At 37.6% G+C, this 18,184-nt stretch overlaps 1 protein-coding gene across 1 annotated transcript in view; it reads right to left on the reverse strand.

The window, feature by feature from the left end:
* Positions 1–6,949: 6,949 nt before the first annotated feature.
* Positions 6,950–18,184, reverse strand: part of KITLG (KIT ligand) — a 56,209-nt gene continuing 44,974 nt past the window's right edge. The window contains exons 7-10 of the mRNA XM_064419674.1: positions 14,331–14,440; positions 13,745–13,821; positions 12,197–12,280; positions 6,950–10,999 (exon numbers count right to left, since the gene is read on the reverse strand). Of these exons, the coding sequence (XP_064275744.1) occupies positions 12,241–12,280; positions 13,745–13,821; positions 14,331–14,440 (227 nt within the window). The 3' untranslated portion in view covers positions 6,950–10,999; positions 12,197–12,240. The remainder of the gene's footprint in view (positions 11,000–12,196; positions 12,281–13,744; positions 13,822–14,330; positions 14,441–18,184) is intronic.

Raw genomic sequence — 18,184 nt, forward strand, 5'->3', positions numbered from 1 at the left:
GCTGTCATTGAGAAACTGTCTGGAAAGTATGCTTCACTTTCCAGCAGAAGTGTGCTTCAACTAACGGGAAACTAGGCAAGAAGGGAGAGTTTAATCTTCTTGATAACTGTAAATCTAGTTTCTAGGGAATTGTTTAAGACTGGAGCTTGTCCTTTGATGTCTCTAAAGATCTTGTAGTACGACCAAGTATCAGCTTTTTTGTTGCTACACTCAGTTTGTTCTCAGGATGGCTGATTTGCCAGCCAACTCTGTCAGCACATTTGTGTGTTTATTTTTAGTAGCAGACTGCAGACAGACAATTGCTATTGGCTTTGGTGTGATTTCTTCACATTTTCAGGTATCCATTATCAGTCCTTTGCTGGATGGTGCCTCTCCCTCCAGAACTGGCAGAATGTATGATGAGAGAAGTCCTCAACCCTTGTAGTGCTCTGTCACTTACCTCAGCTTCATTCATTAAATAGCAGCAGTTCTTAAAGTATTTCAAGTTTTCCTGGTTGATTTGGTATTGAAACAGTGAGAAAAGCTTACCTGAGCTGTTCTGCCAGCTTTGCTCTGAGAGCAGTAACCTCAGGCAGAAAAGCTGTGATAAATGGTGGGAAACTGTAACATACAGCATCTAGAGACTTCTCTGCAGATAAGTTTTCACTAGAATCGTAGCTTTGGTTGATTTCCAAAGTGCTTAGATCCAAAACATGTTGAAACAGAAAGAATCTTTTAATGAGACTGGAAACAATTCATAAAGAAACAGTTGCAGTGGAGTTCAGTTCAGAAATGTGTTTGGTGGCTGTGAAGGCAAGTAGCTGACCTTACTGGTAGAGCAGAGAAGTATTTAAGGTCATAAAAATGGTTGTCAACAGAAAAGATATCTTGCAGTCTTCAAAGAAAAAACACTTGTGTTCTTTTGCTGCTTCTTCCTCAAACAGATTTTTACATTTCTATGAAAAGTAACATCTTATCAAGTAGATGGCATATTCTGATATTCCAAATGCTTTATTTAATTGCCAAAATTAAATGATGCTTGCCTCTGTGTCCTGCAGTTGAACTATGCCCTTACTAGAGCACTGTTATCACTTTATAGAACCACACAGAAAAGTTTGAAGTGGAAATAATATGTTTTTTACATAATGACAGTTAATACTTTTCCGCATAGTAAAATTGCTCTTTTATCACCTTCAATTCAGATTAAATCGTTATTTACAATGTAAAATGTCCATTATAAATTGGCAGATTGAATTCAAGAATCCCTGTGTGAAATTCCATGGTGTATATGCAAGTGTATCATATAACTAACTAGTAAATATGAATTAATAATTTGCTATGATCTCCTCTTCTTTTATGCTTATTCTGCCCTCCAAAGAAGTCACAGATTTCCAGAACCTGGAAGTAATTTTGTCTAAAAACTAAATGACATTCACACCTCTAAAACTTGATCTCTTGAGTGCATAGATGCTGTATATGACTTGTTTATTGGATAGTGGATTTAAGGTTTTGGGTTGCTTTCTTGTCACTATTTAGAGAGCTAGACAGACTTAGTAGAATTTAAAATATTAGCGTTTTTGTAAGGGCTACTTAATTTCTCTGCTGATGTACAGTTTCTCAGAGATATTTTGTTTTCCTGATGTATAAAAGTCAAAGTTTCCAGTTTATTTTTAAGCCACTGTAATGATATTTAAATATGATATTTACAAAACCATCAGGGAATTTGACAATAATCTTGGACTGCATTTAGTCATACTGACTTCCTGCATTGTTGCTTATAATTACATTTTATTTAGAAATGGTGCTTTTATTTTGCTGATTTCATTTTTAATATTGGGTATGAGTGACCTGCTCCCCATCCTACCCCAGCCCCATCATTGCACACAAGGAGACTATATTCCTCCTATTATGCAATAGCTACATCCTTAAAGCATTTGTCTGTGAAAGAGGGAAAATGAAATAAAGAGCTTCTCAATCCCCTGCTCATCAAGCTGGGTACATGGCCATGTTTCTCTCTCCCTTTGAATCTGGGTTGCTGTGCAAAATATATCAGGGTAGATGGAAGACAAAGACTGGCACTGCATGTCTTCCCACAGCCTGCAGAGCAGCCCTCCTGTTGTGGCGTGAGGAGGCAGTGGACAGTGTTTGCCTCCAAGGACATATGCTTTGTGTCTGACTGGTCAGAACATGCAAGCCTGGCCTGGATGGCTGTAAGAAGGTACAGAAGGTGTTGGAATGGGTCTTTGGTCTGGAGACATGTGCTGCTCCTTAACCTTGGTCAACACAGCAAGGTTTGGTAATGGACACGGAGTTTTGGGTAGGAAGAGCACAGAGCTTTAGTAGACCCATGGTTGAATAGGCAAGGGCTACAGGAGGTGGTGGGGATGGATGCAGCAAGATGAAACCTGGCAAAATGGCTGCAGGCTATAGTCAGTCGGAGTAACATCCACATGAGGGTCACCAGAAGGAAAGGTCAGACTTCAGTCAGTTTGTTCAGGAAGTTTTATCAGCAGGAACCCTATCAGAGAGGACTGCACAAAGAAGCATCTGATTAAATTGACTAGCTCTTGCTATCTTAAAATCTGATGGGCAAATATTTTTAGAGGAAAACAGAGCTGACATATTTATTCAGCATAAACTGTTTGTTCCTCTGAGGAAAACTGTGGGAATTTTCATGCTCGCAGCTGGCACGCATACTGCTGTGCAGTGCAGTTTGCAGTCAGACTAGCAGTACCCTGGTTATAGCTGACCCCAGAAGTCTAATCTTTTGCTAAACATTTTGAAGTGTTTTCTTCCTAAATCCTAACCCAATTGTTTACTGTCCACATAAAAACTGCTAATGGTAGGGCTGCTAACTGCAACCAGGATACATGATGCTTTAATTGCTGAGTATGACTCAACAGGAGAGCACTGGAAGTCTGGGTGGGGGCTGAAGGAGGGAGTGGATAATAACAGGACACAAAGGTGTGTATATGCAAGAGAGAAAACCTGGGGCTTTGCCGAGTTTCCAGTTATAGTTCAGGTTGAAATACAGAAGACCAGTTATGCAACCCCGAGTCAGATTTTTGGCTCTCAATGAAATAACGTTGGTGGCCTATATGGAAATATAGATGGATTCATTACCTGAACCCCCAGGGAACATGGTAGGTGTGTGTGGGTCTGGCACAGACAGTCATGGAGCAGGAAGGGCGATGGTGCTGAGCTGCCAAGGGCTGGGGAGTGCAGCACAGCGTGGGATGCCCAGTGAACCTTTTGATCAGTTCATGGAACTTGGCAATCCTGAGGCTCACTCTCGCCAAGGGTTGGATTTGTGAAGAGATCCTGTGATATGCAGCCATTCCTTCAGGGTATATGATTGAAGTTTGTGGAAGTTACCTGATTTGCTAAAAAAAATTGCTACATTGAAGCACCACCTCCTCCTCCACCCCCACCAGCACCCCTCATCCCACACACGTGCACACTACATTACAGGTATATTAGGATCCCCACTTAAACTTTGCCATGTAGCACTGACTGTAGCACAAATTTCTATTTGAAATGCAGTGAGTACCCAATTATAGCACTTAATAGCATTCTTCATTCCCACAACTCTTTGTTTGATCCAGAGGTTGGAATATTTAAAATATCATCAAGAAAACACAGTGCTTACTTGACTGAGGCAATTGGATTCCTCTGGAACAATATGAAACAAGACTTAACAAAAAATTGCCAAGTGGTACCACCATGTCAATGAGATACTTTCTTCTCAACTTCTGACAAAGGAGTAATTGCGTCTAAGAACTCATTGCTTTATTCTTGGGGATGATATTTAAAAGATTTAGATGCTATGCCTCTGCCTTCACTGATGCTATTAATTGGTTTTGAGACACATCCCCATTTTTGTCATTTCTAAAGGTGAAGGCTGTTCTGTGTTTTGTTAGTGATGACAGCACTGCTGAGAAAAAGGAAGGTCTAAAATATTTGACTTTAAGAACATGACAGATTAAATAACCTGGGGGGTCCTAATAATCATCATTCACAATGTAGGAGATGACAAGGGGAAATTTTTAAGATGACATTTTGTCACTTGTGGTAGTCACTTAAAATGACAAAAGCTATACATTCTGCTCTGCAGCTTCTTTACTCTAATTGGGCCAATTTTGCTATCATGCTATTATCCTGCAGAGCAGAACTGGTGACAAACAAAGAGGCTTTTGTGATCTCAGCTGAATATTCTTCCATGAGCTCAAGAAAATATCTTGTCAAAAGAGAATGAAAATTGTCCTCACATTTTGTGACTGGCCAGAAGCCTAAGGCTCATGTCTGTCTGGAAAAAGTCGCATCTGTATTTTTACTTCCTGCTTGCTTATGGCGGAATTTTGCAGAAGGGGCCACAAGTCAGAGGAATTATAATTGCATTTGGGATTTTTCCTGTTACGTGAAATAACTTACCTTGGGATACAGCATGGGAAAAAGAGGGCTAAACTTCTCTTCTGAACTCTGCAATTTTGGCAGTCTGCTTTAATTTAACCATATTTTCCACTATGCACCATCACATAATAATTCCTTTTAAGTATGTAATGACATAAAAGTTGATTGTGTTAGCACATGCTTCTTTGTAGCTATTGGGAAACTTAATCCATTTTAAAAACGTTTGAACTTTGGGAGAAAAATTGTCATAAACAGCTACATGAAGAGTAGTAAGAAAGTGGTTCTATAAGCTGTTAATGTAGTGTGAAATCCTGAAACAACCCATCGTGTTAAGATGAAAACATATTATTTATTACCATTCAGAAGCTTTGGGAAAAAATATGTTTAGTAACACACATTTGTTAACATGGAATAAAATTACACTGGAGTGTAGCATGGAGTGTATATGGAGTGGGCATATATCCAGCTCATCTAAAATACAGTCATTTCATGGAAGTGTTAAGCTGTTAAAACATATTGCTATCAAGAAACAGTTGTTTATTACAATAAGCATTGTTTTTCTGCATGACAGATGTAGGAAAATGTCATTATTAATGCTGTCCAGGATTTGGACAAAGACAGCCTTTGTTTCCATCTACTGAACAAGATATTTATATTCATTGTTTTGGAGAAACTAAGATTGGAAAACTGAAGGTAAATATTTCTCTCAATCCTTTAGCACATTTAAATCTGCAGGGTTCAGATTAAGCAGTGATGATGGTGTGCAGTTAGTCAGCATTATGTAAGGCACCAAACACTGTAAAACAGACTACCAAAAATATTATGGTGGTGTCACTTTGGCTGAAGGGCTGCACATTTTCCCAGACCTTCCCTCTTGCCCTTTACTCCATCTGCATATGCTACAATTCATAGAATCATACATGAGTTTGGCTTGGAGAAGTACTTTAAAGACAATCCAGAACAGCCCCCCTGAAATGAGCAGGGGCACCTTCAACTAGATCAGTTTGCTCTGAGCTCTATTCAACCTGACCTTCCAGGGAACTTCTCTGGACAACCTGTTCCAGTATTTCACCTTTCTTACTATAGAAAATTGGAAAATTCCTTCTTTATACCTAGCCTGGATCTGTCCTCTTTTGATTTAAAACCATTGCCCTTTGTCCTATTGCAATCGTTCCTACTAAAAGGCCACTATCTTTCTTGTAAGCTCTCTCTAAGTACCAGAAGAGCCTTCTCTTCTCCAAACTAAATAGCCAAAACCATTTCACCCTTTCTTCACAGGAACATATTTCATCCCCCTAACCATTTTTGCATCCCTCTTCTAAACCCTCTCCAACAGGTCCATGCCTCTTGTGTGCTGGGGCCCCAGAGCTGGATGCAATACTTCAGGTGGAGTGCCACCAGAATGGAGCAGAGCAGAGGGCCAGAGTCACTTCCCTCAACCTGCAGGCCATGCTTCCTGTTCGTGCAGCTTGAGATATATTTGGGACCACTCAGCTTGGTGCTGTCTGTGAACATGGTGAGGGAGAACGTGATCCCATTGTCTGTGGCATTGATGAAGATATTAAACACTACCCTTTCCAATACAGACCTTTGAAGGACACCCCTCACCACCAATCTCCATCTGGACATTGAACCAGATTATGAGTTACCAGCTCCTGACTTCAGCAAGAGTTGTTTTGTTAGCTAAGAGTGCTCACATCTCATTTCTAGGTACCCTACTGTTACTTCTGCCTTCCTGAAATTCCAGGTCAAATTAGAGTTTTTGTTGCATTAGTGCAGCTTGCTCATGAAGTACACTCATTTCCAACTCTGCAGTCACATGGTGCTCATGGAGCCTTAGCTGAATCGAGTGCCATCCTGCTGCTGACCCACCTGAGCCACCAGTGCTGCTCCTCAGGGCATGACTTCTGCTACACCATCAGTGAGGGCTGCTTCATGGCCTTCTTCAAGCCATCAACTCTGCACTTCTGACTGTGTCCAGATCAGCAGCCACAGCTTTCATTCATAGAAATTCCGGCATCTCCAGAATCTGTTCCCCTGTGTCCCAGGCCACTAAACCTGCTCTACTCTTCTTTGTCAGTCCTGTCTATACTTTATTCTTATTTACAAATCCCTCTGTATCTGCCTACTGCAATGTCCCCTCTGCCTTCCAAGGCTCACTAGTGCTCTCTGAGGCAGCTGAAAGTCTCAGCAGGTTTACCTCTTCATCTTTAGCTGGCAACTTTTCATTCTCTTTCAGGAATGGAGAGGTGCCAGAGCTCCCTGAGCAGCTCAGTTTTTTCCTCCCAAACTCATCCCATCCCAGACTTCTTAGAGAAAAGCCGTAGTAAGCTGCTGAAAACTTAAAGTAAGGATGCCATCCTTTCCAGGACAAGCTCTGGTTTCTACTGAAAGATCCTGGTAAATGTCACTCTCTGCAAAAGAAGTGCATCATCATGAAATGTCTGCATCAAGTGAAGGAGTCTGCATCAAGTAGCATATGTTCTGACAAAGAATTCTTTCAGATCATGACAGGACATAAAAATGTCTTAATTGGGACTAACACAATGCAATATACTAATTATGTGACAGTGCATAATATCTTTATTTAGAACAATAAAGCATATGTATATAATGTAAATTCCAAATCTGAACTGGTATAAAAAAGGATCTGGGAAAACATCTATCTTTAAGTGGACACATATGTACATACACATCACATTTTATAAACTTTGTTGATTACCTTCAGTCAGAATGTAACTATGCAAAACTGTGCTGACATTTACATTGAAAAAAATGAATTTGCCCATAATGCAACCAGCAAACATCTGTCTCTATCACTGAAGAGTCTGAAGTTTCCACGTTCCATTAATTTGATAACAAAATAGCAACATGCTGCCATTACTGTAAATCTGCATTTAAGACAGTTGAATCAGATTTATGAATTGAAAAATGTTAGATAATTCTTAAACATAAATTAAACTAAAATATCAGTATTTTATGTGCACTGTTAAATTTTCAAATTAATAATTCTGTTTTGTGTACTGAACAGTTTCAGTATATTACATAGAGCAACAGAGAGAGCTGCTGCAGATGAGAATCTAAAACATGTGCAGGTTGTACACATACTCCATAGTAAAGCACATTTTGTATGCTTATAAAATGACCTTGTGATGAAATAAGTACCATTAATTCATTCAAGTAAACACACATCTAAAGTAGAACAGTCACTCAGTATAAGACTATCTGCTTTTTTATTCTCACAAGGCCACTAGTAATTGCATGCAAAGTTCAACTATTTCAAAGGAAACCTAAAAATGTTACATTTCTCACCAAGCCACAGATATCCAAAAGCCAAATTTGGTTGACTTTTATATAGAAAAAATAAATCACCCCTTTTTCCCCCAGATTTATTCTAAGAAGGAGTGTGTTGATTTTCCAACTGTGTTAATGCATGGGCTCTGTCTACCCAAAAAGAAGACTGAAAAACTGATCACTGTTTAGAAGTTAAACTCTTTAGGAATTAAGAAGCAATTAAAGGTCTATTTCTGCCACCCCATCTCCAGCTGAAGAGTACATTACTCTATTTCCATTGATTTCAAAGATGTCTCACAAGTCAGTAGTCTTTCAGAATCTCACTATGTCCAAAGATCTCCTCAGTGGGCACAGAAAGTTTCCAGTAAATTCATGATGCCACTTCAAAGCACCACACCACCTAGTGTATCCCCAAATGTCCAGAAGTCTCCTTCTGGTTTGCAAAAGGATTGAGAACACCCAATCAGATCTCTTTTGCATTCAGATCTCTCAAAATGAGGGCAAAGAATGAGAAAACCATGTGGTCCAAGAACAGTTCTGCTACTCCAGGTGTCACACAACTTTTGTGCACATTCAAAGAACAATGCTTGTGATGTGAAGGTCAAAAGTATACATGAGCTTTCTTTCTGATCTCATATAACTTAAAATTTACCTTGCTCCACAGAAAATATTAAAGTGTCTGACATTATTTGAAAGTGACTTACTTTAAGTTGTTGCTCCTGGAAAGTGAACATTTTGTCATAGTCAATTTTTATTTATTTTATGCTTCAATTCATAACTGATATTTTCTATAGTATTGAAGATTAAGAAGCCTAAAATATCATGCTTTTGAATCTCAAAGTATAATTTGGGGAACACCAGTATGACCCAAATGAAGTGTTATTGAGTATTTAATTTTCTGGAAATAATGCATTTAGAAAATGGAATATTTTTTGTGAACATTAGAACATTTTGTGAACAAAGAACATTATTAAATACAAAATTTTTGTTTTACTGAAGCTAAGGAAAAAACCCAAACCCTCAAATGCATAAGCTAGCCTCAAGAGCACATTGTATGAAGTATCTAAGGTTTTCATACAATGTGTAAGGATAATTGCTCCCATTTACTGTGGACACTTTTCCATTCAGTCAAAACCAATACACAGTTATTTTCTTCATTACCAATAAGGTGCAAATTTTCATCAAGTAGGTCATGCTGACATTTCTTTTAGGGTACCTTTTAAAAAAGTTTGAAACTCAGTCTGAGGGCGTTGTGAGTAAAGAACTACACAGAGTCAAAGGAGACTCAGCTTTATATGGGGAATTCCATTGTTTGAGGAATGCACTTGCTTTTTAGAAGTGATAAGCAACCCTGGTTATTAATTGGTGAGTGCTCCAGCATCTTCAGAATAAATGTGAAGGCCTAATTCTGACACTAAGCTTCTTTTGATCTAGTCTAAAAGAAGTTCCTCAGGTGATGTAAACAACAAAGTTCTGTTATCCTTAATAGAACTATGCTAATTTATGCCAGTTGAGTAGGACTTGAAGACCCTTTTCTGACAAACAGAAAGTGCAAAAAGGGCTTGAGTATAAATAAAAATTCTGCATGATTGATCAAATCCTTCCATCGGTGAATTCATGAGAAATTTCAACCTTATTGCGGTAGGGTCAAAATTCCACACAGTGTAGCTACATGCCACATCATCAAGTATGGTAAGGTTCTGAGATTTTTTTCTTCCTGCAAGTCTGAAAGACAGTTTTACCAACAATACACACAGAAACACACACACACACGTATATATTTTATGTATGAAATATTCTTTTTATGCATGGTTCTCAGAAAACTGAGCAGAGGATTAAACTTCCACAAGGACTCTTAAAAAATTTAGTTACTGTACATTTTAAGGAGAACTCCAACTTTATGCAAAACTTTAAAAGGGTTCGTGTTGGGTTTTTGTTTGGCTTTTGTTTGGTTTTTTTTTAAGTTTTCAAGTTATTTAAACTAAAACTCTTGCTGACCTGGTCAGTATCATGACAGATGACAGTTTGTCACCTTATGTGAGCCTTTACCATTTACCCTTCTGAATTACAGCCCCTAATACAGGTAAATAATTCATACTCATTAGCTGGGAAGAGACAAGATGAAAAGATGCACAACTACACTTGTAACTTTTACCATGGTATTTTTAGGATTTACTTGAAAATGCACATCTGTACATTAGTCCTGTTCATATGCCATGGATACTGTAACAGTAATAGATGCAAAAGACAGGTGGGAAACAAAGCCTTTCTCTTTTGTTTCAAAAGAATTAACTTTCAAGAGTGGAGAATGCCAGGATATTAAAGCTTACTAATCACTTAAAACACAATGCAAACATTAATTACAGCTGATGTAAGTAAAAGCTAAATACACTCTCAGGATCTTTCGGATTTTCTATGCTATACATTTACAGACAAGGTATAAATGGCATGCATCTTCAGAATTTAAAATGCATTTCATGGGTTTGTCCTTATTGTGATGTTTGAACGCAATTCAGACTCTTTACTTTGCCTTAGCATGACTGGAAATTTCACCAGTGTTCACATACCAGCAGTTATACTTAATTCTTCGAAGCTCCATGAGGTACATTCACCTCCTGTTTACTTTGTCTTCATCCAGTATTTGGTTCTCCTGAATAGAGACCACCAACGCTGATGAATTCTTGAGGCTTTCTGGGGTGGGCATCCAGCCACCTGGCACCCGATAGAGACCACGTGTTGCTGTACACACTGCCTTTGACAGTCATAAACACAGCTCCTTATAAGTCTAAGTCTAGAACACGAGCTCAGGGCATGACTTTGCTTTCAAGTTTTATATACAATATTGAAGAGTATCTTATCTGTAACCATTTCTGCATTTTCTGTCAGTTCAGAGACCTTCATCTGAAGACATCAATTTAAGGTAGAGGACACAGAATTTAAATTAAGGATGCAAAAGTATTTATGACTTGCAATGATTACACACTGTTGGAGGCATTTGAAAGATGCTTTTTTTGTCCAGGACATACTTTGTTTGCCAGAGTCAGCTGAAAGTATTAATGCAATGAAAAAACCTCAAATGTCACACAAGGTAGATATTCACATAAGATACAGTCCTGCTAAGTGCACACTCTTCTTGTCATTGTTCAATTCAGTGTTGATTTCACAGTATCAAACACAAATTGTCCTCATTTCTGTATCATGTCTATGGAGTCATGGGCAGCAACAACAGATGCAGACTCAGTCTGTCACTCCAGAAGGAATACAAATGCGCTTAAAGCTGCTTCATTTATGAAGCGAACACGGAACTGTTACCTGCCTGAAGAGAAAAACAGAAATTCTGATTTTGCTGATTAGTTTTCCTTTCGGTATTACTAAACAGTAGATCTTTTCAAAGACATACAACATAGGCATGTTTTTCTTATAATTTTGGAAATAAATTCAATAACACTTGCATAGGATTTCTGTACTCAGAAGGAAAAATGTTATAAGATGTACTTTCCTGATGCAAGAACACACTTGCCTGCAAAAGCTCATTGATATCATCTAAGGTAATGGAACCACTCTTGTGTTTTACATAACTGTTTGGGCATTTTGGTATTGGCAATCTCTGGCAGCAAACTTCCCTTTGAAGCCATCTGGACAAACCAAACTGAGTTTACATCTTTGGAAAAATAGAACAACTTGTCCAATGCAGTGACAACTTTGCCTCTCAATGAGCATATGGTAGAACAAAGCAGTTAAGGACAATGAAACACCTCTCAAGTTGCAGCTAACTCAATCATACTGAACACCTGAGAGTAACTGCTACAGGAAGAACTGCAAAACTGAGATTGTCTGTTATACTCTAAAGCTGCTCTTTCCACTCATGATAAATAATGAAGAGTTCAGCGCTGTCTGAATTTTCCAGACTCTTACATAGATGCCATGGGTTAAATATAGAAGAGTTTCTGTGGTAAGAAGCCTCTTGCCAGAGAAGTGCTGCTCTGCAGAGGACAGCTGGAACTGAGAAACCTCACTCACCTTTGCTGCTCACTCTTACATATTAAGTAAGACTGATGCATCTGATAAGGCTACAGAGACTACAGAAATGTGCTGACTAAGCTGCAATTATATAAAAGCTCAGCTCTACTTGGCCTGTTCTCCTACACTCACCTGCTAATTTTACCAGATTGTGCTTTTTAGTTCACCTTGCTTTGAAACATCTGTAGTATAACAGCTGAAGGCTTCTCTGTATCAGCTCTAACACCAAAAAGGAGAAGCAGTAGCTGTCCTTTATTCTGGAATTCTTGTAAATTTAATTTTGAAGCATTCAAGTTAAAATCCAAGGTCTACATTAATGATACAGGATTAATTCAATTAGCTGTTAAAAATCTTATACACCTACTAAATGCTAAATTCTACCTAATGACAGCAAGATTTCTTTTTTTCCTGAAAATGGACCCTGAATCACTTTATATTGCAGCAGCTGAAAGTAGTTAAGTCTATGCTAAAACTCTCACAATAACCAACTTACCAGTATATGAAACAGTAACAGTGTTGAGGGAGAAAAAGCAACAGCTACACTTGTAGATGTTCCTTTTCTTTTTGCTGCAACATACTGGGGAAAAAAAAAATAAAAGGTACTTTATAACTTCAGTAATAGCCTTCCAAGGAAATAGAATAGAAGGGTTTATAAGTTAGTTAAAATTTAAAGGAATAAAATAGAGGAATTATAATTCATGTTTGATATTAGTGCTTCCTACTTATAGATGAATATTCCTAATTTCTCAGGGAGGAGAAATTTGTGATGGTCATCTATGCCATGTATGCCAAAACACATGCCATATATTTACAAAGACATCTGATAGAGAATGCAATCAGTTTCAAGTTCCTGCAAAGGCTCTCTCCTGCATTTAACTGTGTCATCTTTTCTTCATATTAAAAAATGTTCTGTATTTTCTCTGAAGATAAAAGGAAAGCGTATGTTCCATTTCATAGGTTTTAACAGCTATGAGGATGACATGCAGAACGATCTATTTGTAGAAACTAATATACTTGGCAAAATGAATACACAGCCTTCCATTCTATATACAGTATATGAAGAAAATAAGAATGTATTACTTTAGCAAGCTTAAACATGGACTATTTCAGCTCCTATCACCAAACTGCTAGATCAGAGCCTCGCCTATTTGTCCCTTCACCAACGGGCAGCACCAGGCATTTCACACAGTGTGAGGACACTACAGGATACATCCTTCTGCCACCTGCATCAGATCTGTCCCTAAATCATTCATAGTTAAAATCTGACCACACATAATTAAATATGAAGTTAAACAATACTCTCAAAATGCTTTAGCATGGACTAAGTATTCTTACTTAAAATGTCCCTAAGTCCTTTCCTGGATTTCACAGAATTCCTTGCCTAAGTCATGTCCAAGGAAATTCAAAGCCTTGAATTGTTATTTCTAAGATATTTTTGATTAATTCAGAACTTTCTCTCTTTAAAAATCAGACAAATCAGTGTACAAGTAGGAAGAGATGACCTTAAGAAGTTATTAGCATCTGAATGAGTTCACATTAACTTTCCACAAATATTAAAAAAAAAAAACAAAAACAACTGGAAAACATAGTATCCCGGGGAACGTAAAAAAGTGAAAGAACATAAAAAATGTTATTGTAAAAGGTATTTAAAAGGATTTAGTAGCACAACCATAAAGACACTGCTTTCTATTTATTTCTATATCTTCAACCTAGCTTTACACTACACAGCAAATAACATTTACTTAATTTTGTTGGTTTTCCTATAGGTCTCAGCAATTGTTTCTCACAGTGGGAATAAAGACAGACAAAAAAAAAAAAGTCCCAATAATAAAATGCTGTACACAGAACTATCCTCCATATCAATTTCTGTGTTTAAACCAGAAAGTCCTTTAAATGGCACACTCTAAGTACATATTTTACCTCTGCAGCAAGACCTTGTGTTTGGGGGTTTTTTTGTGTGTTTGTCACACAGCTAAACAGGAAGTAGTTCTCAGAGATAAAGTTATACCTGTAAATACAAATTTTAAGTGAAACAATATACCTTATCTCATTTTCCTCTTGGTAGTCATGGCACTGTGTAGTTTCATCACTTTCTGGTCTGGATTTGGGATGTGTTTTCTAGGAAGAAAATGCACTAAATATAAATATTCTAAATCTATAAATATTCTAAAGCTTTCTTTAGTAAATAACAATTGTATGTTTCAATTTGCTTCAGATGTTCAATATCAAAGTCCTCTTGCAAAATGTAGGCCAAACCTTGTCCTCTAACATACATCTTCTACTGATATAAATTTTACTCTTGAAGTTTTTGTATTGCAGGCAGGGGCTTAGGGGCCAAAAGCAAAAGAATTCTTTCTCAATATACAATAGGAGAAATGGAAAATTGAGTGAATCACACAATTTTTGTTTCCAATTAGAGAGCAATCATGCTGATAAGACAGGATTTGCACTTTGATGGTAGAATTCAAGAACTTGACACACAGATTTACATTGGCAAGTCACAGTTAAGTGGAGATCAAAAGAGGTGTCGCTTACTTTCAAATACAGAATGGTTCTCTTATCCTCACCTCCCCCCAGCTAAGAAATGTAGCATCACTATGTAAACAATTATATGTAGTATCTCTTACCTTCCAGTATATGGCTCCCAAAATAAAGCCAATAAGGAGAGACAGCAATGATGTCAGTGCTATGCTGATCCCTTGCAGGCTGGAGCTGCTAATGAAGCCAAGTGCTTCATCTGTAATTAAAGATACTCTCATTAGTGAAGACAGATTTATATTGTCTTCAGGGCAATACTATTAGCAAGAGCACTTTCATGCACCACCTACATAACAGCATCTTAAATAGCAGAACAGATACTTCAAAGTGCAAGGTACATGAGATGTACTTCATACAAAATCATACAGGAAATTTCTGACCACAAGGATGCTCCACCCACTTCTGAAACAGCAGTGTTGAAAAGTACCAACACCAATTCTCTTTTTGCCATTTGTAGAGAATCATTTCTTTCCCACACTTCAAAGTTTTGGCTTTCTTAATTTTTACAGGTTTTACTTTGAAACACAAAGCACTTATTTGGAAAAGAATATATGCCAATTCATACATTTGCACTAGTTCATGAGGCAGCTCCCACTGACTGCAGGCACTTTGCCTTGCCACTAATCAATGACCAACATGAGGGCTCTCAGGAGAGGTTAATTTAATAGAATAAACTTGATCATTTCTAAAACTTCCTGGAAAGATACCGCTGACTTCAGCAAGATCAAACCCTTGTACATTGATGTTTAACAGTGTGTTATTTAGTTATAAGTATTTCTTGATAGCTTTTAACATTTTGTATAGAAGAGCATCAATCCTATTCTTTTATGTACACAAACAATTCCATTTCGTCACTGGGAGCTGTATGCATGCTGAGACTAAAATTTGTCCCTTTGGTTATTTCAGGATGTGAAAGTCCAACAGAATCACCTGGGGACCCCCTGGAAATGCAAAGTGAACCTCAGGAGACTGGTATTTTAGATGTCGTGCATGCAGGTTTGGTTCATTTCAAACTGGGTGTCTGCAGCACAAATGGTGGGTGTATTGACAGATTACAGAAAAAGAACCAAACTATAAGCACTGGAAAAGTGTAGGTGATTGGATACACAGAAATGAAAATGAACTGACAGCACTCAAAAATTGCGTGACTCATGCAAACAGCAAATGTCTAAGCACACACAGTATGATATTCTGGGTCAAACAACATGTGTTTAGTACATTATTAAACAGCCTCCAAGAAAATACATTAGTTTAGAAAGAAGTGCTCTTATAATTAACTAGCAACTCATTTTCAACTCTCAGATTTTCTTGTTGACATTTTTCAAGTTTTAGACAAATATTCTTTTTATCTTTGAAATTCAACTGTGTTTTCTAGGCTCAACATTGTTAGAAATAACAAGACAACATAAAGTCTATATCTTATATATTCATATACTACATACATCTCTGTGCCTCATACACTGTTTACAGAGTCTAGGTTCTTACTGTAGGGGCTTGAGTTTCACCTACATCTGGTAGCTTCTGCCCACTAAAAGGAAACATCAGTCAAGCAGAACTGATACCAGCTTCCCGTGAAAGAAATCTGTCTACAGAAGGGAAAGATAGCAGACAATGTTCTACAGAGGTGAACATCAGCTGAAAAAGAGAGCCTAGTGATTAGTCTGCCTCTCTCTGCTCAGACATTAAAGCCAAGTGCAGACATTAACTGGGGAGACATAACCTTTCTAGCTTTCTGTCCCAGATTAGGCACAGGGGATGTTTGCTTGCATCTTGATGATCTGCAAGAAAACTGGGCAAAATCAAGTAGGTGGGGCCAGCCTGAACAACTCTAGAAATGCTCTCCTGTAGTTGTTTATCTAAACTGTATTCTCAGAAGAAAATTCTGATATTGCTCTTATGCTCTAAGCAAGTAAAAAGGAATCCTCATTTGCCTAATGCCATCCTTCTCAGTGAGAGACTGCTGAGTTTTACAGCTAAATTATGTAAATCATATGGGGATGGCTACATTTTCTGGATTTCACCCTGCAAACTTCAGAAAAAAAATTTAAAAAGTGAAATAAAAATCAAAGGAAAGACTCTTCAGGTCATGTAGAGCATAATGTGTTTGATAACATGTTATGGTAGAGTGCATAACCTCAAAAACTTTCTGCCTACCCACAATGCTGAGCAGCACGTCATGGCAAGCATGCTGTTTTTCAGATGTACTACTAGAGAAATATTCTGCATGCAGGATAATCAGTGATAATTTTGTACCTTTGTTTTTAACAGTATTTTTCACAAACTTAATGCAATTTAAGACAACAGAAGAGACCCCTTTAAAATTGAGTATCTAAAACTGGAAAATTCTGATTTCTGAAAAGTTATCTCCAATGCAGATGATTTCTTAATCATCTATGGAAAACTGAAAGGAATTTATAAATTGCTTTCCATGTGGGGACATGCAATCCAGGGGCTGAGCCTAAATACAGTCCCATTGTGATGCTCTTCTTAGCCTATCTTTTAAAAATAACAACAGATTTTCCACAACCTGACAGTGTATGAATTAATTTGAAAGTTAAGTAACTACCATCCATAACTACCTTAAAAAGCAAGCAAAACTAGAATATTTAATTTCACTTTCAAGTCCAGAAAAAATTCTCTTGAAAGATCTGGGGAGAATGAAATGAGTCATGACAGGTTTCTTCATGTGCCTTTTATTTATATTAAAATTTAAAACAGAACAGGCTGAAGAATTTGCAGTCTGGAGAAACTCCCAAGGACTTGTCTTAATGAAGAAAATGGAGAGAAGGAAAGAAAGCTGGCTACCACAGGGACCTTTTGTCTGTTAGAAACTTTGGAGCGCTACACAGGAAGATTCTGATTCCCATCAGTTGTAAAGGCAGAGCAGGAGAAGGAATAGCAGGAATCAGGTGTACCAATAACTTTATGAACACTTTGGGCAATGCCAGAGGAACTGCTGACTCTATCCAGCAGAGTGAAAAATGGGAGTGGATGCAGGCCAGCATCTCTCAGAGCTCTCACTCTGTATCTTGTGGAAGATTCCCTAAGGAAGTGAACTCATTTGATGCTGATTTATGTATAGTCTTCATGGACATTGGGATGTTAAGCTGTAAACAAAATATATTTACATTAAAAGCCACTCAACTACACAATGAAGGTATAGAACCGCTTCCTACCTTGAGCCATATGTGATTATAATTGAAAGCACTGGCTTTTTATTTTTTTTTTGCCATATATGTCTCAAAGGAATTTCCAGTTTACCTCTGCTTAGTTCCAACACAATTACCACAAGATCTTATCTGTAAAAATGCAGAGCAGCTCTCACCTGTTCATTAGGGTTTTCCATTAACTATTAAGTTGGAACAAAGGAACAAAGGCACAGAAAGCAGCACCAATTGCATTAAGCCATGGGTGAACATTTTAAAGTTGTTGTGCAATTACTGAATTAAACGATGGTATTTTTTGCTTAATTAAAAAAGGAGACCTTCTTCCTAAAAACAGTTACAGAGATCTCTGTGTTTACATGCTCTTTGAGCTACTCAGTACTAAATAATTGGGCTAAATTATTGTGAGGAAATTACAGACAAAAATGTAAGGAGGCAACACTGAACTCTTAATAAAATTATAAAGAATGTTATAGCATTCAATTGAAGGAGAAGTTTTAGTCACAGCTAGTAAGTTCAAGCTTTGATCAGAGCAACATGAAATTCATCTGATGGCTTCAACCACTGAAAGAAGAGATTAGGACTCTAGACTTCTTATCCTGAATCTTCTTCTTTACATAGGAACCATCTCATCTACATTCTTTAGACAATGTGTGGTATAATCATGAAGAGAAATATGAGCAAGACTGGAGCTTTAACAGCTAATTGGAACTTCAGTGGATTACAGTCAGGTAACACAAAGAGGAAAAAAAAAAGCAGCCTAAATACATTTGGGGTGG

This window comes from Passer domesticus, chromosome 5, assembly GCF_036417665.1.
Source record: "Passer domesticus isolate bPasDom1 chromosome 5, bPasDom1.hap1, whole genome shotgun sequence".
NCBI lineage: Eukaryota > Metazoa > Chordata > Aves > Passeriformes > Passeridae > Passer > Passer domesticus.